This window comes from Nyctereutes procyonoides, unplaced genomic scaffold (genome assembly GCF_905146905.1).
Source record: "Nyctereutes procyonoides isolate TBG_1078 unplaced genomic scaffold, NYPRO_anot_genome, whole genome shotgun sequence".
In the NCBI taxonomy this organism is placed as follows: Eukaryota; Metazoa; Chordata; class Mammalia; order Carnivora; family Canidae; genus Nyctereutes; species Nyctereutes procyonoides.
The window spans coordinates 25,285,000-25,310,191 of NW_026575126.1; the positions used below are offsets into that span (position 1 = coordinate 25,285,000).

A 25,192-nucleotide genomic window follows, 5' to 3' on the forward strand; every position below is an offset into this window, starting at 1 on the left:
TCTGCATAGCTGGCTTTTTTTTTTTTTTTTTTACTCATTTGAGTCTGGACTCAATTATCTTATCACTCCACTGAGGGAGGTTATAGACTGTAAGGTTGCTGAAGGCACTGTCAGTTGTCTGGGAACATCTTTGTTTTCTCATGGCTAGAACCATGCCTGGCAATTGTGGGGATATACTATATGATAAACAGAGATGTCATCTGATGAGAGTTCAGTGGGGACATTACTTCTCTTTTTCTAGAAGTCATATTTCAGATGCAACTAACATCATATCAGCTTTTTGGGGGGAAGCTATATCAATAAGCTGTTTGTGTTGACCTTATTGTTAAGCTTTTCCACAAAATCTTCTCTTTCCCATGTCACCTCCATGTTAGAGGTATAATTAAGTTTCTACATCCTAGGATAGGATCACATATTTATCATTAATCAGCTTTATCATCTTGTATTGCACCAGTCATGTATGTATTCTTTGCTTGTCCTGAATCTGCTTTGTAAGTTACTCTGCTTCCATATTTAATGTTACTTAAGAATTTGGATTTCTAGATTTTCCCAAAACAGAACTCAGAAGCACCTGGATTGCCAGTTTTTAGAAAGCTCAGAATGTCCTTTGCTCAGCATGTGGAAATTTATCAGAATTCAAAGTAACGTTGCAAAGTGAAGAAGTCCAAGGTAACTTATTTTTAGCAAAGAGTAACTGTGGGACCTGAAACTATAAAAAAAAAAAAAATCCTTGAACCGAGTGTTGGCAGTAATTTCTCTGACATTGGCCATAGTAACTGTTTTCTAGATATGTCTCCTCCGAGGCAAGGGAAATGAAAGCAAAAATAAACTATTGGGACTACATCAAAATAAAAACTTTCTGCACAGTGAAGAAAAAAATCAATAAAACTAAATGACAACCTACTGAGTGGGAGAAGATATCTGCAAATGACATAGCCAATGAAGGATTAGTATTCCAAATACATAAAGAACTGATACAACTCAAAATCCAAAAAAACAAATAACCCACCTAAAAATGGGCAGAAGACATGAACCTCCACAGAAGACATACAGATGGCCAACACACCATGAAAAGATGCTCAACATCACTTATCATTGGGGAAATGCAAATGAAAACTACAATGAGAGTATGGAATTGTTAAATCACTATATTTTACACCTGAAACTAACATAACACTTTATGTTAATTATCTGGGATTAAAATAAGAATTTAAACTACAATGAGATGTCACCTCATTGCTGTCAGAATGGCTAAAATAAAAAATATTAGAAACAAGTTTATCAGCGAGGATGTGAAAAAAAAAAAAAAAGAATCCTCCTACACTGTTGGTGAGAATGCAAACTGGTGCAGCCTCTGTGGAAAACAGTACAAAGGTTCCTCAAAAAATTAAAAATGGAATACTCAATGATTCAGTAATCACACTACTGGATATTTACTGCAAGATACAAAAACACTAATTCAAAAGGATACATGCACCCCCATGTCCTGTGTTTACTGCTGCATTATTTACCATAATCAAACTATGGAAGCAGCACAAATATCTACTAATAGATGAATGGATTAAGAAGATGTGAGATACACACACACACACACACAATTCAGTATTACTGGTCATAAAAAGAATGAAATCTTGCCATTTGCAAAAACATGGATAAAACTAGAGAGTATAATGTTAAGTGAAATGTTAATAAAAGAAAGACAAATACTATATACTGGCACTCATATATAAGGAATTTAAGAAACAAATGATCACAGAGAAAAAAGAAAGACAAACCGAGAAACAGACTTTTAACTAAAGAGAACAAATTTAAGGTTATCAGAGGAGAGGGAGGTGGGGGGGGTGAGTCAAATAGGTGATGGGGATTACAGAGTACACTTATCACGATGAAAAAATTATTTAACAAAGACCAAGGAGTTCACCTATAAAACGATAAGATTGGTGTAAACTCTGCATAGGTGTAGTATAAAAATTGAGAATGAATCACCCATTAATAAGTCTAGAACAGAGAAAGCATTCATGTGTTTATGATGAAGTTCTTTTCCATTTTGCTAGCCCATTTCTTAAGCACAGTAGCACAGATTGTAGGGGATGCAGAAACATATCATGGAGCAGAAATCAGGAAACATGGTTTCTAATCCTACTGGGTTAGCCAGTTGACAAAATAAACTCTAGTACATTGCCAATTTGCAAATCTGTAAAGTGGGGTTAAAAATGCTTACTGATATCGCTATAGCTCTGTAAGAGCCAAATAAATTAATAATTGGAAAAGACTTTTTGAAAAACAGAAGGTAATATTCATCAGATCATTAATATTCTTTACCATTAAATGGTTATGGCACAAATCTTTCTAAATATTTATACAGTCTGAATTCTGAATCCTAACTTAGTATTAGAGCCCATAAAATATTGAGGTAGATTTTTAAGACAAATACACAATTATACATATCCAAATGAATGTGGCCTTTTCTAAATAATCACTTTGGTTGGCATTGCTCAGAAGAATTTTGTAACACCTCTTTTTTGAGCTGTTTATTAAAATCAGTTTATGAACTGCCAGAAAAAAGAGACTTCATATGTCTAATTCAGTTCAGTAGTCAACTCTCTAGCTTTGTTTATAGGAAATCAAATCCACTCTCAAAGTATGAAGAGTAGTTTCTGATGATATTCAAAATATGTTGCTCCCAAAGTGACTATTTCTCACAGTCATTTGGATAGATAGTTATGGGATGGTTATTAAAAAAATCAGTTACATCCAATCAGAACTCATTTCAAATGATATTGATAAACTTGAAAGGTTGAGAGAAAAGCAACAAAGAAAACACAATTTTTGGAAAATAATGTGTAACAAGAATATCTAAACAAATGGGATTTAAAAAAAAAAAACTGAGGGCGGCTGGGTGGCTCATTTGGTTAAATGGTTGCCTTGGGCTCAGGTCATGATCTCAGGGTCCTGGGATCAAGTCCCATATTGGACTCCCTGCTTAGCAGGGAGTCTGCTTTTCCCTCTGCCCTTCTCTGTTCTCTGCCCCCTACTCCTGCCCATGTGTGCGGGCTCTCTCTCTCTCTCTCACACACACACATACAAAATAAAATCTTTTTAAAAAATGAATAAAAGAATAAATTGTTTAAAACTGTGGTCAGGAATTGAAGATTTAATACCAAGAAATGTAACTAGTGGTTTACCATATCTCTACATGCAATGCATAAAAGAGCAGACAACATAAAAGATCTGGTCAGAGTTAGAAAAAAAAAATCTATAGCCAAAGAAGTTTATACAAGATCAAAAATTTCATATAGCTGTATCTGCAAACATTTTCACTAATTCATGGTTATTTTCGCACAAAAAAAAAACACAACACAGTTATTGCAGTTATTGCATGATACTGTTACTTTTTCTTATGTTAAAACTGTCTTCTAAAAAGATTAGATGTAATTTCAATTAATTTCCTTTGAATTTAGATGTTAATCTTTCTATCAAGTGGAGAGTGTACAATCATTGAAGGCCTAACAGGTTTCCATTTAATTTCCTCTGTTTGCTTATAAACAACGTTGTTGCCTGGGAATCACGATGCTTTTCAAAAATTAAAATCTTTTCTGTTAAAAGTAACCATCCATTAAAGTAATTTAAAATAATGTAATAATTGACATGGTAATTGGAATTTCATTGAATGGATACTAAAAGCATATTTTTTCTTATATATTGCTCTGACAATATAGTTTCTATTTTTTTCAATACCTGCTTGCATAATGTTCTTAAAATTGTAAACGAAATACTCATTAAATCTAGGAAATAAGAAACTGCAGAGTGGAAAGAAAAATATGTCTATTTTAACTAAATCTGTGAAATGGTTCTGATACCATTTTTTTAAAAAAAAACTTTGAATGGTATCAACTATTCTTTTTTCATATATCATAGCCTGACTTTACAGTGAATGAAGATGGAAGAAAAAATAAGAAATCATTGAATTACTCTTTCCCACCTACCCAATAAAAATTTAGAATATAGTGTACAAAATTTTTATCACCTCAAGATCCCTGTCAATAGAGTTGAAGAACTAAGGTCTTCCTGTGTGTTACGACCACAAGACAATGTCGGTAATGCATCTGCACTCATGTGGAAACAGTGTCATCGTATGCTTCAATTACTTCTTTTTCCTTAGTTTTAATAAAATAATACATCTCCTGATCACATTAAAAAATTCCATTTAACTTCAACTAGCTCCATTAGAACAGCTTTGATTATTGTTAAGGATTGATTTGGTTATCTTCGTTTAGTGAGCGTCCATCATGCGACTATGGCTCTTCACAGTAAATGCCCACTATGCTCCCTTTTCCTGTTGAATTTCAGGGTTTTCTATTAACTTCAGTGACAAATCCTAACAAAAGAAATGGAATAAAAAAAAAAAACCCACACATACAATCTCAATGAAGGCACAGGTCATAACTGTACATGAATGAACTGATGGCTTCCTGTAATTTCCAATGTCCTGAATCAAAGTCCTTAAGAGATTAAATTGTAAAGGCAATATCATTAAATTAAACTATAGAAACTCAGAGTCATTCAGTGAAAAAAAAAAGGCAGTATAGTACTTATATTCTCTATCTATATACAATAGAGGAGATTGAACATTTTGTGATGAAACCTATCACTAAAAGCAATGGACTCAGTCTGGGTTTTGTTTGCAACAGGAATCTCTAAATAGTTTTTATTAACAGAAACTGCACACTATTACTTAAATCAGAAGAAAGGGATTTGGGCTCATTGGGAAGGCTAGGTCTGGGAGTAAAAAACTAAAACTTAAAGTAAAAAAATAACAAAAATACTCAGATTTAATTTATTAAAGTCCTCTCTTCAAACTATGTTAAAGGACTATTATGCACATTATTTATTTACTATCCTCTTCATGAATAACTAATTGGTAGCCAGAAGCAAACTTCTATTTTTCAGAATAACCTCCCAAAAAAATATTTTAAGGCCTCAAGACTTCATGAAGAGTTTGAGAACATAATTTAACAAGGAAGTATTTATAAATTTCAGTATTTGAAATTTACTAATAATTTTGATCTGTCATTTTTAGAGTTTTAACTTGCATATTCTAACTAATGAAAGCCTATCAAGTAAGAAGAAATATCACATTTCAAACACACTGGAGTTTGCATAAATAAATTAGAAGTCAATTTAGCTGACTGACAAAGTTATAAGAGCAGTTACCCAAGAACACAAACCCATAATCGGTTTTGAACCATATTTCTTGGCCACAGTATTGTATCTGGTTCTGTTGTGAAAGTCATTTTCACTCCAAAGATGTACTAGGGAAATGATCTGGAACCCAAATTACTCTCTAGCTAATTCCTTAGTTTTTATATTCAACATTCACTGAAGGTAGAGTTATTGGATGTTTCAACATTGAAATGTTAACATCCTTGTCAAAGCAGGTTACAGAATAAGATAATAGAAAAAACAGGGCCACTGAGAAATGATACATTACTAGAAATGGTAAGAAGACGTCAAAAGTTACCTATTAAAAGGCAACAAGAGACATTTGTTTATAAACTTCAAGGTGATCTACAATTATTTTGTAATTTTTATATTTCAGTTAACTCTCAACTAAAAATTTAAGCAATGGTGCTAGAACATAAGTATTTCCCTTCAATAAAAATTTCCTTGATTCACCAACTCCAATTATTCATACAAATGCTACCTTTATAATAAGGCTTTTTTTTCCCATAGCACTTAACATCTTACATACCATATAATATACTTACAGTTCATATTTATTATATATTATGTCTCTTCCCTCACTAAAATGTAAGTCCCAAAGATAATGGACTTTTGCCTGTTCTATTCACAGAAGAATTCCAAATTCCTAGAATAGGAATGTAGTAGGTTCTCAATAAATAATTATTGAATGAACAAATGTACAAATGATTCTTTGTGATACATGATGCTTAACAAGAAAGGCATGTTCTATCATACTTCCCCAACTTATGAAAAAACTTAGGCTTTCCATTTTGAAATGTCAGTACTTTTTCTAAAGTCACATAGAAGGTCATAGCTGTTGAATTCATTTAAACCTGAGTTTGAAATTACTGACAAAATCCTTATTCCAGTAGTGAACTCACCTACCTAAGTAGTCTATGTATGCATATAAAGATCAGAATCAAAATATTTATGTCACTTTTTCTGTACCCATTACTTCTCCTTCTATACCCCAGTGTATCAGCACCATCACCCTGATACATAAATACATTTCATTTGTCTGATCACATCTTGTAAAAAATGCATCTTGTCAGTATGTACCTTACTTCTGAGTACAAATCATTAAAAAGGTAGATTTGACAGTACTCCACCCAAAGCTACGATGAGCTCTTCAAGAGAAATATTACAGAACCAGAGAAGGGGACAGAATTCGGTGATAAGAGCCAGGGAGCAAATGGCATCAGAGAAATAGAGGGTGATGATGGAGGATTTAGGGCCTTGAAGTGTATAAAAACGATACGAACTAACTACTAGGGAGAATTCTATGGGGATTAAAAAAAAAAGATAAATAAAAACAGATGCTGACTAGCACCCAAGGCCCAGCTGACATTAAACATTGTGAATTTGAAATAAATCCAATTGGCAGAGTTACTTGAATTTATTTAATAATATTCAGCAGCCCAGGAGTATAAAAAATGAAAGGTTAGATTAATCCAGGACCAGGGAGCGGAATGGGGTCTAATTCAGTTACAATAGGAGAGACATAGAAATGTTGCACATTCTCCGCTCCATGCAAATGCAAAGCCAAAATTCTAAATTCAAGAATCTTCCCTCTCATACCCATCCTAAGTATATCTTAATAGTGATTTAGATTCAGTTCAGACTTTAGCTAACATTGGTTTAAAAATATGTCTGGCGAAATAAAACTCTGACTCAAGCTAATGGTAGAACTGATACATAATCTGTAACCTTCTACCAGAAGAAGCCTACATTCAGAACTTTGCATTTTTATAAAATCATCTGGGAACCAATATTTTACATGGCTGGAAAGTCTATCTGCAGGCCCTAGCTGGAGCTGAAGAGGAAGTCTTTGACAACCACTTTATAGACCATGTTAACCCTTTCATCTCCTTTTCAGAATCCAGTTTAAAAAAAAAAAAAGTACAACTCCAACATACTCATTTAACAAATTCTTTCAACAAATGTGTGTTTCTGCTATATACCAAACAGTTCATACACTTGGTGACCCGTGTTTTAAGATGGGGCCTGGCATGAAAAGATAATTGAGCAAAACAAGTTTCCTCTTTTGAAATCTGAGCTAAGAGATATTACACTGAGATATTTCATGTGAAAGTTGGAGCTACCATGTAGAGTGGGCTCAAGTGCCGTGTGGCAGACAGAAGTTCAGAGGAGGCAGAAACAAGAGGTAAGCTATGGAGAGAGAAATAGTGAACAGAACTATGGATTCCTCCAAGGGAGAAATCACATGGACCATAAAAGAGAGATGGAAGAGATCTCTCTTGAGAACTGCCCAGTTGGTTCCTACAGTTCTAATTCCAGGTTCCCCTGATGCATGGAAACAACAGGCTATATACTCTTAAGCTGCTTTGAGTAATTCCTTGCTTCTTGATCCAAGATGGGCCTAAGCGAAAATCACAATTTGAATGATCATTTCACCACACATTTTTGGGAGGGCACATAGCATTTTACATATATTCACATACATAGTCCACAACCATGTACTATGTATGGTACACCTCTCCTCGGAACACGTGGTGATTTATTTTTCTATCTTTTCACATTTCTTCTCTTCTTTGCATCCTTTCTCTAAGGAATAAGCCATAGCCTGACTATGTCAGGCTTGAGTAGGTGGGGAAGACCTGCCTATTACTGATTTTCTCACCTTAGAAGTTTTAGGAGTGGGGACAGGCAACGTGAGCAGTTGGAAGAGCACTGGCTTTTCAGTTGTGAAACCTGATGTCTGAGTTCTGGCTCTAGCACTAGTCAGGTGACTTTGACTATATTACTTGCATCCTCCAAGCTTCAGGTGATGGCAATCAAAGTACAGGCATACCGCAAAGATATTGTGGATTTGGTTCCAGACCACCACAATAAAGCAAATAATGCATTAATCAAATTATTTTTTTTTGGTTTCTCAGTGCATATAAAAGTCGTGTTTACACTATATTATAGTCTAATAGGTTTGCAATAGCATTATGTATAAAAAATGTACATGCTTTAATTAAAAAATACTTTATTGCAAAAAAAGTGCTAACCATCAACTAAGCTTTCACTGAGTCATAATTACTGATCATAGTTTGCCATTATAATATATGTATAATAACTTTACAACTATGAAATACTGCAAGATTTACCAAAATGTGATACAAAGATACAAGGTAAGCAAATGCTATTGGAAAAAATGGTGCCAGTTGGACTTATCTGATGCAGGGTTGCCACAAACCCTCAATTTTTTTTTAAGATTGTATTTATTTATTTGAGAGAGAAAAAAAGATCATGCATGAGCAGGGGTAGGGACAGAGGGACAAGCAGACTCACCACTGAGCAGGGAGTCCATTGCAGGGGATCAATCCCAAGACACCAGAATCATCACCTGAACCAAAGGCTGATGCTTAACCAACAGAACCACCCAAGTGCCCTTCACAAATCTTCAGTTTGTTAAAAAAAAAAAAAAAAAAAAATATATATATATATATATATATATATATATATATAAAGTGCAGTAAAGTGAAGCATGATAAAACTTTAACTCTTGGGTATGTGTGGAAATACTGTCTGTAGCAGTAGTTAGAACAAGCACATGGTAGAAAGTCAACAATCTTCCTACTCATGTGTGACCTACCCAAGATCATGTATTTGGAAATGAACAAGCATATTTTCTGGGGCCTACTAATGACCCACTCATATCTTCCAGTCCATACATTTCTTCATGTTTGTGAAAGTAAATTCTGGTGATATTCAAGCCTAGACAAACATTAACCTCAGATTTTCCTTGAGGTTATTTTGCTCTTTGCTCTTTCTTCCTTCTTTCCTGATGTCTTAAATACTTCCTTTAACATTTCCTTTCTTTTTAAGGACTTCCTTTAGCCATTCTTTTAGCTATGGTCTCCTGGCAATAAATTCTCCTAGTTTTTCTTCATTCAGTCAAGAATGTGTTGATTTCTCCTTCATTCCTGAAGGATATAGGATTCTGAGTTGATAGTTCTTTTCCTTCAACAATTGAAAAATACTGTTTCACTTCCTGGACTTTCCACTTTCTGATGAGAAATCTATTTCCATTAGAATTGTTTGTTCCCTCTAGGTGAAATTTTTTTTTTTTCTTGTTTCCAAGGTCCTTTTTTATCTTTAGTTTTCAGAAGTTTGATTATGATGTGTTTTGGTAAGGATTTCTTTAGATCTATCATATTTAAGATTCATTCAGTTTCTTAAATCTATATGATTTTGCCCTTTTACAAAAAATTAGGAAGTTTTCAAACATTATTTCTTTGTCATCCCCTCCTTCTGTGACCTCTCCTCTGATTGTTTGATCTTTTGTTATAGTCTCAGAGTTCCCTGAAGTTCTGCTCATTTTTTTCCTCAGTCTTTTTTCTCTGTGTTGTCCAGATTGGTTAAGATCTATTGCTCTGTCTTCCACATCATCGATTCTTTCTTCTGTTTTCTCCACTCTGCTGCTGAGCCCTTTAACTGAGTCTTAAATTTTAGTTATTACAATTTTCATTTTAGTTTTCATAACTTTCATAATTTTCCATTTGGTTCTTCTTTATATCTTCTATTAGCATTCTGATACATATTATTTCCACCTTAGATTGTATTTTGTAAGAGGACATTAAGTCTGATTGTCAAATTGGGAACAAGATATTTGTTCTCTACTTTCTTGCCAGAGTATATAAGTGAAGCTAAACTGTATGCTTCCTAATTTCATTCGGTGGAGGTAGTAAGAATCCATTAATAAAGTATTACCTGAGAGATCACAGTCTAGATATCATATGAAAAATTTTATCCCTGGGTTGAATCAGACCACCCAAATCTGCATATCTGGCCTCAGAGAAATGTTTATACTATAATGTGCCAAGGCACTGTACTGGGCCTTTGCTGAGTAACATAATAACAAGCAAGTGTATAAGTAATAAGTAATAAATTATATGTATGAATGGCATTAAGACTATAATGTATTACATCTCAAAGTATCTCTTTGTGACAGTAATGGAAGAATTTCTTTTAGCTCTGAACCACAAGAAGTTGAACAATCAATTTATATTTTGAAAATTATGAAACCAATAATTTCCTTGCTTTGGCTGCCAGGAAATTCAGAGTCAAATTTGGTAATCCCTCCAGTGCCTTACAGCACAGATTTTGTATATTGGCCTTACCCTTGACTCCATTTTATTTTTCAAACATGATTTTACTTTTACCCACATTTCTTCATGCATTTCTTTTTTCCCCAGTTCTACAGTATGCATTTTGGTATCTGTTTTCATTTATTTTGGAAACAAGGAGATAAGCAAATATATATATTTTTTAAAGACAGTGGGTTTGTAAGCTCTATCTAGGACAGGAAATAAACCTTAGGTTTGTTTTTGACTCACAAAAGGAACTTAATGAGTGCTGCCATTTTAATCCCACACTCTCTTTCTCAGGAGACCCTACAAGAATACATTTGTTGTCACAAAATTTACACTATATGTATTAGATGGAGCTTTTTGAAGGGCAAACCCAAGTACTACCTGGAGGACTGAGGCTCCACTGTGAAGAAACTGAAGACCACTTTCAGCTGAGTCAATTCCACCAGTGGCCAAAATGGGAAATCCAGGCAAAGCACGAGCAATGGAGGTCACAGCTCTCAAAGCAATAGGTCTGATAGCTGTGCCTATAGGAAATGAGAATAATCAATGGTTAGCATATTGATCATTTGAGCATATTGCCTTATAATCATTATTATGTATTATGTAATGATAGTGTACTAGACTAAGTCAATTTTCTTTATCTTTACTTAAGATATATGTGTGTGTGAACACGTGTGGTGATACATATACACTGCCATGTTTTAAAGTATGTTAATTTGTAAATGGATGTGCATTTATTTTAAGAATTTTGATGCTATTATTGCAAGCAAATGTGTTATGCAAGTGGCTATAGCAACTTTAGAACTCCTGCATAAAATACATGCATAATACAATTTGATATACAGTAATATGTAAAAGATTATATGGAATATTCAAGCATCTGTTTTAAAAAGAACAAGGAACAGCAGATTTTGAAAAAGAAAAACAATCACATACAGTGCATAAATAGACATACAGCTCTGTTATGTTTCCACTAAGTATAAAGCAGCTGGTGTGAATAGAGATACTGTGAAAACAAGCAAGGTGCTGATAAACCTACAGATTCCATATTGCTTTTTACATGTATTATTCTCAATTTGATGAAATACAGTGAGCCCAATCAGATTTTTCATATATTAGAAAGTTTCAACCAAGGTAAGAACAATTTTCTAGAATTTAGTAATGAAAGAGTATGTGCTTAATTTCTTATACTTCACTCAGCCAGACATTACCAATATATTATTCTCTAATCATAATGAAAACTTCATGGATGGACAGAACCCTTGGGGGTCATTTTTTAAAATGATTATACTGTATTAAAGCTGCTTTCAACTCTCAAGGGTTAATATATCCTGAAGTAAATTAATACTTTCATCACATTGGAATAAAATTTGATATATCCTGAAGTAAATTAATACTTTCATGACATTGTAATAAAATTTGATATTTCTGATGTGGATTCTTTAGCCATTGTTCTTTAAAGGTATTTTCTGAACTAAAAATAGTTCTATTTGTGCAAGAATTGACATTGCCTCAAAAACATAAACAAGCAACTGGTAAAATCAGCCTCATGTGGTGAGTACTTTATCATTACCTCCATCACCACAAGCATCTTCACCAGCATTATCAATACATATTTATGGGAGTATTCTCTTTGAGGAAGCACAAAGAGTTTTCTTTAAAATCAGTGGATTTCTTTTTATCCTGTTCACATCCATTTCAGATATTAAATTTATGTGTAACTGATGCTTTTGCATTCAACACCAAAAATGTTTGTGGAAATGTCTGTTCCTATTGCTCCCACACTTTAAAATCTTCCTCTAGATATTAGTGTTTCTCAGTCAAGAATGTTTAATGCTGACCCTTCAGAATTCCATAAGGGACACTGAAATAGAAAGCAGTAAGTTAGGGCAAATTAGAAACTTAATGTCAAGATCCTATTTCTACTTCAAAATGTTTATCAGTGACTTCTTAGTCTGTCGCAGAAGGTAAAGAAGGTAACAGAGTAGACAGGAGAATGCACAGCAAAGATACACACCCAGGATACACGCTGACACCCACATACACATTTATGTATACAAATCTTTAGCTGTACTAAAAAGAAATCTGAGTAAGAATGAAATTTACATAAAAGCATTTTAAAGGAAATATGTAATCTAAATAAATCTTTTAGATTGACATTTATTTATTTGTATAATATAACAGATATGTTCAATACATGTAGGCTGATGGCTTCTTCATATACATGTTACTTTGAAGTGATAAACACTGGGATTCTTTTTTTTTTTTTCTCCCTTATTTAGTTGACCCTAGAGAGTAAAGGAAATTTGAGCTAAGCAGATAAATAATTTATTTCTAACTGCACTGTTAGAAGACTATCATTAACACTAAGGGATAAAATTTCAAAGTGGTACACAGGGATTTGGCCACATATTCCAATTGATATTAATGGACATCAAATGGCAAAATCCCAGAACACAGCTTTGAAAATTTAACCAGTTACATTTAAAGGGCAACATTATTACACAGGTGTTAAAAAACACCAGCAAACCCTCAATGGCATTTGAAGATGTTCAATTAGATCAATAAGACATTTTCTATTTCATGTTTTTCTTTCTTTTATAAAACTTTCTAATCTAGATAATGAACATGAAAACCTTTCAAACTAATAAAGGTATCTTCTTAAAAATTAAGAGTAATTATGTACTTTGAGGAAATGTGATCCAAAAATGAAGAAATGGATCCTTCTGTTACTGGGTAATAGTAAATTCAGTTTTTATTTCCATTATAAATTCCATTTGATTAGTTTTCTTTGTAACTCAACTGATTTAATATGAAATATAATGTACCTGTTCTCATAGAGCATTTTTATGGGGAATAGATTTTAAAAATGACTTTTATCTACCATGAAAGGTTTTTGGAAAGAAATCTTTTGAAAGTATATAAAAGGATATTTCTAAATTGTTATATAGAAATTTCTTTTTAGTTTTAAAATGACAGGAATAAAGAAATAATAGGTTCAAGATAAAAAAAAGTTTCAGTGTAAGGAAAATACATGTATCAATACTATACAGAGTTGTACATATATCAATTAAAACACATAAATATTTCCAGGATCACAGCTATTCAGAAAAGGATTTTTATAATTTTGTCACTGCTATAGTAATTAATGATTTTAGACCAAAGACCAGGAAGGAAGAAGCCAGTTTGAGAGGCTTAAGGAATTGAATGTCGACTCCACCCTTAAGAAAATGACAAGGTTTAAATCAAGAAATAGAAATCCTATAAGCTTAAATGAACTCATAGGCAATATGCAATTTAAATTAAGCCCTCATCCACATGGGGGTGGCCAGATAAACCTGATGTCCAATTGGAAATTCAGTTGTATCAAGCCATTCTGTTCCAACCGTGGACTGTTCCAATCAAGGTCAAGCCATTCTGAATTCCCAAATTTTGAGACAAGCTATAGGTTTAAACAAACAAACAAATGAACTGGAATTCCAACACTGTTGCCAAGAACTCTGATTTGTTCTAAAGCAGCCCTACTAGGAAAACTGGTGGACTAGACTGAACTGTACCTTTTGACATCTAATCAGTTTAGGCCTTCCTTACAGTTATATCTTAAAATGCCAATCAATGTGCTGAAGTCATAGATCTTCTCTGAGAAACTTCACAGAACATTTTTGGATTGGTTCTAGAATAAGATCTAGAACTAAGCCATAAATTTTCAACTAAAAGTTAATCATTCTGATTTGGTGATTTTTTTCTTAAGAAAATAATAGTATCACTTGTCAATATCTTAAAATTTTTTTTAAAATGCTACCATTAACAATAGGGTTATGTATTGATATATAAGTATTAAGTATGAAGGTATTATGATTTAATCAGTTTGCTTATGTAGGTATCATTTATCCATTCATCTGGCCATCTGTCTATCTGATAAATGTCTATTAAGCACTTATGCCTTTAAAAAAATTATACTAAAGCAAAAAATCTTCCAAGAATGATCCCAGTTAATCAGTCTGTGTCCTAACCACACTGTCACCAACGACAGATAACCAAAACACTAGTCCCCATGATTTTAAAGGAAGTAATTTTAAGGGAACCAATATGAATCCAATAATTTATTCTGTACAGATGTTGCATTAGGAAAAACTCATATTCATTTAAACATCATACATTTTATAAATACTATCAATATGAATTTTAGAAAGAAGGCAATTTGAGGATGAACTAGTTAGAGCATCAGATAGACAACAGGGCTGACTACTTAGGTTCAAATTCTAGCTCCACTACCTGCAAGCTGTGTAACTTTGTGAAAATTTCTTAATCTCATTGTACCTTTGTTTTTTTCATCTATAAAATAATAAAATTACAATCAATCACAACTTCATAGAATTGTTTTGAGGATTAAATAATTTAATATATATAAAGGGCTAGCATAGGACAAAAACTGTACAGGTGTTTGCTATTCTGATCTGTACTACCCACAAGGACAATTGATTTCAGGGGGAGCATTATTCAGTTTACTTTGACAGTGCCTGCTATGTTTTTGCTGTGTATTTAGTAATGCAATTAAACCATTTTTTTTTTATTAGAGACAAAAGCACAATGCCTGTGATGGTAGTACTCAATATCCCCTGAAACCTTATGAGGACCACAGATCCACCCTCTTTTCCCCCCTTCTAACAGCTCTCATTCAATAGTGTCATAATGCTGGTAAGATTACTTTAACTGACTCCAAAGGCAAAAATCTCAAAGGCAGTCATCAATATATTTAAGAATTTTTTTTTTTTTGAGAATCCAAAGGTCCATGCACTAAACCAATATACAAGGAGTTTAATGACAGCATCAGAACTCAATTTTATTGGTGAAAAGGAGGTAGAGCTTTACTTTGCATGACTAAATTCTTGAAAAGAAAGGAATTTTTAATGGGCAAGATAGTGTGGAACATATTAATGTTTGGATAACTGGAATTTTGAATAATTGAGTTTAATTCCATTTGTTTTTTCTCTAATCATTTGACTCCTAGGACAGCTACTGTTGCACAATTAATTGTTAGAGCTAAGTCCACAATAAACTCCCTGATAATAGCCTTAGCTGGCAATAAAACAGAAAGTGGGTTATAATACTCACTCGTGCTCACTGTGTATACAAAAAGAAATGTAGTTTTAATTTGCTTATATTAATTAAAATACAATGAATTAAGTAGATAATAAATTCATTAGAGATTGAACTTTGCCCATCTAATTGTATAATTTTAACATCATCTAGAAGAAAGAAAATATTAGCAAATCAAGAATTTCAAGGATTTAGGAGTTGAAAGATTGATTTTTATAAAATACTGAAATACACATAAGTCAAGCACCAAAAAATTTATGCTTTACTAAAACAAGTTTAAAATGTTAATCAACCTAATATACTGATAAATATGTGAGGCATAGCTATTTAAAAATACATCTTTACACATGGATTAAAGTCCATAATTCAACCAGAAACTGAAGTACTAAAAGGATCCAGGGTTATATGGAGAGATATGAAATTTAAAGAGGAGAAATGGGATACAGAAAATCAGTTGTTTTATGTTGCTGTTAATTTACTTCTATTGGAAAAATGAATATTGTCTTATGAAAATGTTTTGATTTTCATAGATTATTTCAAGAATTTTTTCCTATAAATCTTTATATCTTTATGGATATGTTTATTTGCCTCATAATATATTCAATATGTTCAAAGTCAATTCACATTCAGGAACTTGGTACCTAGCATGTGCCAGGCATCCTATTTTAAAGCAAAAGAATGAAGACTACTTGTCAAAGAGGGGGCCTTCTTCCTTTCTGAGTATCAGCTGCTGGTAGTGGCAGGATTAGGAACGCCCGTTTAGGGAATGATTTCCATGTGCCAGACCTGAGGTCGAGGCTTCATACAGCTTGTGCAGCGCAACCCTCACAATGCTGTGAAGGTAGATGCTGTCATCTCTATTCCGTAGAAGAAGAAAGGGAAGCTCAAACTGAATAAATAACCTGTTTGATGTCCCACAGTTTAAAAGGGACAGACTGGAATCAAACACCAAGTCTCTGTGACATGAAAGTCTGTACTCCTCAGCTCTTACTGAGAAATGACAGTGCGGCATTTATGAAGAGGATCATCTTTGAATTGTCTTTGCCTAAGAAAACCAGTATCACTATGCTCTACAGCCTAACGCTAAGAGTAGAGGGTCTAATGTCCAACCAATGGGGTGTAAGTCTCAGAGCCCTTACTTAATGTAAATGGACTCTGAGCAAACTCTTTAACTTCGTAAAACATCCGTTTTCCCTATCTGTGAAACAGGGCCATTAGTAACAATATCAGAGCAACTGGGGAGAATTAAATGATACAATTCTCGGAAAGCACTTGGCATAGTGCCTGGTTCCTAGTATACATAGGCTAATATTACTGTCAAAGCTAGAAAAAACTAATCAGAAAAATAAACATTCAGCTACAAACATGTGGGGATAAATACTTAATACATAAAGGGTGTTAAACCTCTTAGATCTCAAATTTGGAGATTCTCTTGTAATTCATATATCACTTCATAGACTTTGAGTCTATGACTATAAATTCATATATTTATTTAAATAAGTCTTTATTAGACTTAAAATGCAATGGCAATATCTAAATGTATATGTCTTTTCATCCAGAAACTTCACTTTGAGGAATTCATTCCATTAGTACACAGACACAAGGTTACAAGTACAAAGACCTCCCTTGAAGTATTGTTTTTCATAGCAAAAGTGAAAACAACATAAAAGACCACCGATAGTTATGCTATTAGATAAAATATAGTTCATCACATACAATATCCGAGAAAATTTTTAAAACTAACACTGGCACCTGAGTGGCTCAGTCTGTCGAGCGTTCAACTCGGTTTCAGTGCAGGTCATGATCTCTTGGGTTGTGGGATTGAGCGAGCCCTGTGCTCCGCCCCCCCCCCCCCCCCCCGCCCCGCCCCAAGGCAGGCTCCATGCTCAGTGGGGAGTCTAAAGATTCTCTCCCTCTGCCCCTCCCCCCTTAAATAAATAAATCTTTAAAAATAAATAGAAAAAATAAAACTAGAGATATCTCCAGGATATAATGCTGAAATGTTAATAACAAGTAGCAGAACAATATATATGATGTGGTCCCATTTTCAGTTAAAAAAGTATGATTACATTTAGTATGTGGGAATGGTAAATGCCTAGAACATTGCGTTTTAAACTGTTAACAGTTATCTCTGTGGATGATGCTGAAGAAGTCTCAGGTTTGATCTCTATACTTCCATACTGTTTGATGCCTTTAGATCAAAAGGTGTTTATAATTTACTTCTGCAATAAAGTGACTATTTTTTAGAATGCTCCTAAAACTGACGATACAGGAATAGGCACTATCAGATTTTCTGTTGTGCAACTTTTATAGATGGGATATGCACTGATCTATACTCTGCACATTCAGCAAAGTACATTAAGTCTTTTATCCAACATTTTAAGTAAAATATGAACAAATTCAGAATATGTCTGACTCTTCTTTTGAGTGCTTTCTAGTTGCCAGGGTTTTTCCCAAGTGTTTTTGCAGACGTTGTACCAATGACATTATCATAACTTTTTGCCCCCATTTTTATAGATGTGTAAGCAGGACCCAGCAGAGATCAGTTCAGTATCTCACTCTCAAGATCACTAAGAAAGTGTGGGTTCAGTACTTGAATTCAGGTCAACCTGACTGCCAATATCATGCCTTAGCTATAATGTTATACTTCTTCCTTAATTTAAATGTCTGGTTATAAATTAAGTTACAGAGAGAGGAGTCAATAATTTTGTAAATAATAAAGATATATTGTCCATGTATGAGAAAACTAAAACTATTAGCATTATATTAAATCTTGGCTAGAAATTAGATTAAAGCTTTGGTAGTAATTGTTATAACTAGAGTGACTATATGATCTAGTTTGCCCAGAAGAGTCCCAGTTTATTATACCTGTATTTATTTGTAATTACCTGATGTAATATTAATAAGCATCCTCTTTCAGTCTAAAAGTATCTCAGTCTGGATGATTGAATTATAGTAATAATTATATGCATGAATTATAGCACAAGGATAATTATGAAAGCAAAGTAAAACTGATTTAGAATAAAACAATATCTATGAAGATCTCAGAAACTATACTGTCCAAATCTGGAATAGTGGCATGAAGAGATAAATGTCTTTAAATCTGTTGCAAAAGGGAAAAATATATGGTTTTCGTACATGATATCTAGGTATAATTAGTCTATATGTTCTTTCTATTTTCAACCTGTAGGTGGCCACCACAAGCTATACTTATTAAACAACTCATTAGTAGCATTTTCAATACTGTCATCTTCAGATAATTAGCAATTTATTTAAATAAGCAATTTCTGTAGAAATAATTGCCATGAAATGCCCTGAACCTACTTTTTTATAAACTATAATAAAAGTGTTAAGATAATCCCTGACATTTGCAAATGCCATTAGTTCACCTTTCCTTTTGATAGTCCTATGGCATTATGTTTAAACAATTACCCGATAACACAGCAGTTTAATGAAACAGTACAGTAAGCACATTCTTCAATATGGCCAGTGAGGACATTCAGATTTACAAAGAAATCCAGTATGCAGACATGTTTACATAGAGAAAAGACACACATCCAAAAGAAAAAAGCTTTAATGAAATAAGTGCATTGCTGCTATTTCCAACTTGGTTTAGTTTTCATGGTAGATGTTACAACATATGCATTCTCTTTGGAAATAAGAATGGAGAGTTGATTCATGCAATTGGCTTGTGTAAATTAAAATAATATGAATCTATGAATATGTAAAATATACTCATCATATTATTTGTTCAGTAACCTCCACACTGGAGAAAACAAGCAGGGAATTTTTCTTTCATTTTTAAATGTTTAAGGATGTTTTTACTTACAAAATGGTGCAAATTTTCAAAGTAGACATATCAAGCAAAACTATAAATGCTTTTTAGATCTTAGTTGGTATTTAACATTTAAATGGACCAGAGTTCTTCTGGTTTCTTCTTTGCTATTCAGCTCTCTATTCCAGTAAGAGGACTCAGGCAATGTTTCTGAGTTGCCAGTGATAAAACTCTTTGAGGCTTTCATAATTTTTAAGCTGTTGCCTTTCCTATGATAAAACAGAATTAGAATTTGAAGCCAATGGTGATATCATTTTATGGCTAAGATGAAGTAATATGAGAGTCTAATGAGTATTAGTTGCTCTGCTAAATTGTTCATACATTATGTGTATGAACACAGTAAGTCTTAAATGCATTATCCCCACTGTACAGATGAGGAAATTCAGGCTTAAAGAGGTTAAATCACATGTATATGTAAGAAAGGCAGGAGTGTGTGGTAAAACACTGTATTACAACAATAAAACAATTAGTATACAATAGGACTGCAAAATTCATTGCTGTATTTGAATTTGAGGGCTTTTCTTTATTTCCAGATTACCATATGCTTCAGTCCTTCCCAAATAAGTACTTCTGGCAGTGCTTTTAGCTTATAAATATAATGAGTTTACCTACAAATACAAATATATGGACTATTTTTAGAAATACACATATTTCCTTTGCCAAGAAATTCAGAACCATGACAGACTTAGTGAACGTGGTGTATAAATATTTCTCAAGGAATTCTGCTTATGGAATGTTCAGGGCAAATGTTATCATACCAGATAGAAAGCTCCCCAGTCTATGTCTATGCAAAATGGTAATTTGAGGGGGAGAAAGAGGAAGATTATGATGATGATGATAACACTGATGACCAGAACCACATTTTACTCATGGAGAATCCAAAATCAATCAGAAGTGAGCATTTTTCTGAAGACATATTAGAAAAGAGAGAGAGAGAGAGTTCCTGCATCCACTAGAATCATATTATTTCTTCCTTTGGAAAATCATGATTCTTTTCTCTGAAATTCTGTACTCTTTTCACTCTGTGGGTGGTTCCATGGCCAGGATGTCTGTGGTAGCACTTGCCATACTGTAAAACCTTTGCTTTCATTCTCAGGAATACATTCTCTTTTCACTTTACAATGAATTACATGTGTAAATCTCTGTGCCCTGTGATCAGACTGCATTCCTCAGAGTCTGCTGAAACCCAGGCTGTACAGCAGGCAATAAGGTTTTGTTCTCTTCAAAGATAGTAATGTGGACAAAGACATCTCCAGCTGTACCCTATCTGAACCCTGAGAACCAATGCTTTCTATAAACTGCCTAAGTCCTTTGGAAAGGAGGGGCTCTACTAATTAATATTTGCTCTAGTGATTAGTAATTGCTCTCTTAATTACTCAACAATAAAATTTCTTCCTCAACTTCCAAAGGGTAAAAAATGAGAAATCATTCTCAAAATTACTTATTTGTACCCAGCACCGTGTCAGTTGCTAAAAGGCAGCAGTAGTGATGCCTCTCTCCTCTCAGTAAGCTCCTGAGGCTGAGCAGAGGAGATAAAAACATGATCAATGGATGTTCATGTCTTGATTGTGGGAGGGCAGAAGAGTCAGAGGATAGGATGAGCCAGGACTCTAAAGAGGTCCAGGAAGGCTTTATGGCAGATGTAGGACTTCAACTGGGCTCTTGAATGATGGTCTGGGTGGGTCTGGGGTTGAGAACTAGGCTATTTCAAATCTGGCTGGGGCTGGGGACAACAAGGTGAGCAAAGTTGCAGATTGGGTCCTGAACAAATCATCTTCATGAAACACATTAATAGCAAAACTAAAGTGGGCTTGCAGGTCGGGGAATGATAAAGCACTTAGATGCTAAGAGGTGTTTGTCTGTTGAACACTCCCCCAGCTACAACCATGATATTTTAATAAAGATTGTATTTATTTATTCATGAGAGACAGAGAGACAGAGAGAGAGAAAGAGAGAGAGAGAGAGGCAGAGACACAGGCAGAGGGAGAAGCAGGCTCCATTCAGGGAGCCTGACAGCCCGACGTGGGGCTCCAGGATCATGCCCTGGGCAGAAGGTAGGCAAAAAACCACCGAGCCACCGGGGATCCCCTGAGCCACCCAGGGATTGCCAGCTGTAGCCTTTCTATAGATTATAAGGATCTTATTAGTTTGATTAAAAATGTAATAGGATTTTTATCTGTCAGAAGAGACAAGGGTTAAAACTAAAATAGTAAGATTCCCTTTACATGATGTAGAGAGTTTGTGTAATGAAAGAGAATACAAGTTCTACTCCATTCTACGTTCAACAACTGCTGCCAGTAATGTAATTTTCATTTCCAAAGATGCATTTATATTTTTAATAAACATCATAAATATTGTAGGAATCTGTAGCATGTTTAAGTACTGAATGATTAAGCAATTAGGAAAGGGGAAAGAATTTAACACTACATTCCTTCAGATAAGATCTCCCAAAGTATTACCTAAAGGAGCTCTCATGCTCCCCTACGTGAAGGAGATATGCATCAGTCTGGCAATCTCTTTTACCATGCCATAGGGCTGGTCATCCATTCTTAGCCTGTGCATATCAGCATGGCCCCTGGGATCCTTGATTTCTGGGGGCTTTGAACAATAAGTCAGGACACGCCTCAGGCAAATGGGTGGTTAGAAACCAGCTGCTATTTAGATAACCATGGAGTAGGAAATAACTTTTAATGGATCTAAATAAAACCAAGTAAAATCAAATAATCTATGTAAAACAGGTAACACAGTGAGAAGCACATACGGAATGCTCAATACAGACCCTAAAAACAATAAATATATAACGAGAATAATATGAGCTACTTTATGTAATAAATTCAACAACTGAAATGAAATGGACAAATTCTAAGCAAAACACAACTAACCAAACTGACAAGAAAACCCAGAAAGCCAAAATAAAAAATAGCCCATAACTATCACAGAAATTGAATTCATAATAAAAAAATATTTTTATCATGCAAACTACAGGTCTAGATGGCTTTACTAGTATATTCTAACAAATTCAAGGAAGAAATACCAGTCTTCTATAAACTTGCAGAAGATAGAAGAAACAAATCCCAACTCATTTTATGAGGCCAGAATAATCCTGATACCAAAACCTGAGAATCATACTAAAAGAAAGTAACTATTATTGTTCAATATCCTTCACTAACATAGACCCAAATATCTTTAATAAGATATGAGAAAAATGAATTCAGCAATAAACAAAAGGCGCAAATCATCATGGTCATATGGAGTTTATCCCAGGAATGTGAGGGTGGCTTAGATTTGGAAATCACTTAATGTAACTTACCATATTAACATAAAATAAAATAAAATAAAATAAAATAAAATAAAATAAAATAAAATAAAATAAAATAAAATAAAAGATAAGAAACATGTTAGAATTTCAAAAGACTGCAGAAACTGCACCAGAAAATTCACAATCCATCCATAATGAAAACTCTCAGCAAATAGGAATAAAAGAGATCAATCTCTGACAAAGGGCATCTAATGAAAAGCATATAGCTAACATCATGCTTAATCATAAAATATTTCCTTTCTCTATATACTTTATATACTTCTATGTACTATGTACTCTTTTTCTTTCTTTCTTTCTTTTTAAGATTTTATTTATTTATTCATGAGAGACACACACACACACATAGAGAGAGAGAGAGAGAGAGAGAGAGAGAGAGAGAGGCAGAAGCAGGCTCCATGCAGGGAGCCTGATGTGCGACTTGATCCAGGGACTCCAGGATCACGCCCTGGGCCCAAGGCAGGTGCTAAACCTAAACCACTGAGCCACCCAGGAATCCCCTGTACTCTTTTTCTATACACTAGCATGAGTGGTCAGAAAATTAAAATTTAACATTTTACAACAGCACAAAAAAACAACAAATAGGAATAAAGTGAAAAATATGCAAGATCTCTATGCTGAAAACTACAAAATATTTCTGAGAAGAATCAAAGATGCTTAAGAAAAAGAAGAGATAGAGTCATAGGCTGGAAGGTTCAATATTATTAAGATGCTAAATCCCTCCAAATTGATCTATAGATTTAACAAATCGCAAATCAAATTTCCAGTAAGCTTTATATTGAGAAACTAAGCTGAGTCTAAAATGTATATGGAAATACAAACAATCTAGAATAAACCAAAACAATCATGAAAAAGAAAATAGAATTTAAGGACACTTTTTCACATCAAGACTTGCTATAAATCTATAGTATCAAGACAATAGTCTGAGGATATAGGACAGGATGAAGTTCAGAAATAGTCCAAATAGTCTGCATATAATAAGGTCAATTGATTTTTTTATCAAGTCAAGTCAGTAGGAGAAGGAAAAGTCATTTTAACAAATGGTGCTAGAATGGGTATTTGTAAGAAGAAAAAAAATCTTGCCTGCCACCTCCCAGCATACAAGAAAAAAAAAATTTTAAGATTCAAACTGGATTGAAAATATAAATGTAAAACCTGAAACTATGAAGTTCTTAAGGAAATAAAAAACATGACACTACCTTTGTAAACTTGAGTTAGGTAACAATTCTTGGAAGGACATTAAAAGCACTAACTAAAATTTTTTTAAAATTGATAAATTGGACTTTATCAAAAATCAATAAAGAAGCAAAATCTAGGTAAAATATTGTATTTACACACACATATTTGAGAAAGAACTCATATCTAAAATGTATAAAGTCATGTAAAACAATAATTACAAGATGAATAATTCAGTTCAAATGGGTGAAACTTGAGCAGATATTTCAAAAAAGACAACATACAAGGGGGGCAATTAGTACATGAAAAGGTGCACCATCTCACAGCCATTAGAAAAATCAAGAAGACCAGGGTGCCTTGGTGGCTTGGTAGGTTGAGCCTCTGCCTTTGGTTCAGGTCATGATCCCAGATTCCTGGGATCAAGCCCCAAGTTGTTGGACTGACTGTTCAGTGGGAGTTTGCTTCTCCCTCTGCCCCTCAATCTGCTTGTGCACGCACTCTCTCTCTCAAATAAATAAATAAAAATATTTTATTTATTTATTATTCATGAGAGATGCAGAAAGAGAGACAGAGACACAGGCAGAGGGAGGAGAAGCAGGCTCCATGCAAGGAGCCTGATGTGGGACCTGATCCCGGGAATCTGGGATCATACCCTGAGCCAAGGGCAGACGCTCAACCATTGAGCCACCCAGGCATCCCTAAATAAAATATTTTTAAAAAAATTAAGAAGACTGATAAAACCAAACACTGACAAGGGTGTGGGACATGTGGAGCTTTTGTACATTGTTGGTAAGAGTATACATTATAAAAACATTGTGGATAATTGTTGGAAAATTTCTTTAAAAATTCAGCATACAACTCAGGTTATGATCCAGCAATTTCATTCCTAGATTTTCACTCAAGAGAAATTAAAACAAGGCTAAAAAAAGTGTATGCACAAAAATGTTCGTAGCACTCTTAGGCTCTTTACAGTAGCCTCAAACTGGAAATCATCCAAAGGTCCATCAACAAGAGAATGGAAATACAACTTTTGGTCTACTAATTTAGTGAAAACTACCAGCAATAAAAAAAGACTCACCAACTGGTACCTGCAGCAACACAGATGGATTTAAAAAAAAACATTTTGGGGCACCTGGGTGGCTCAATGGGTTAAGTGACCCACTCTTGGTTTCAGCTCAGGTCATGATCGCAGGAGATCAAGCCCCACATGGGGCTCCACACTCAGTGTAGAGTCTGCTCAAGATTCTTTCCCTCTCTCCCTCTGCCCCTCCATTCATGCACATGCTCATAAGCACTCTCTCTAAAAAATAAATAAATATAATTAACCCCCCCCCAAAAATCCAAGTATGTTGAACAAGTGAAGCCAAACACACACACACACACACACACGGGTATAAGAGAGAGATAGAATGAATATTA

General features: G+C 34.0%; 1 protein-coding gene across 1 annotated transcript in view; it reads right to left on the minus strand.

The window, feature by feature from the left end:
• Positions 1-25,192, minus strand: part of DPYD (dihydropyrimidine dehydrogenase) — an 802,527-nt gene that overhangs the window by 136,038 nt on the left and 641,297 nt on the right. The window contains exon 19 of the mRNA XM_055340016.1: positions 10,728-10,870. Coding sequence (XP_055195991.1) covers positions 10,728-10,870 — 143 coding nt within the window. The remainder of the gene's footprint in view (positions 1-10,727; positions 10,871-25,192) is intronic.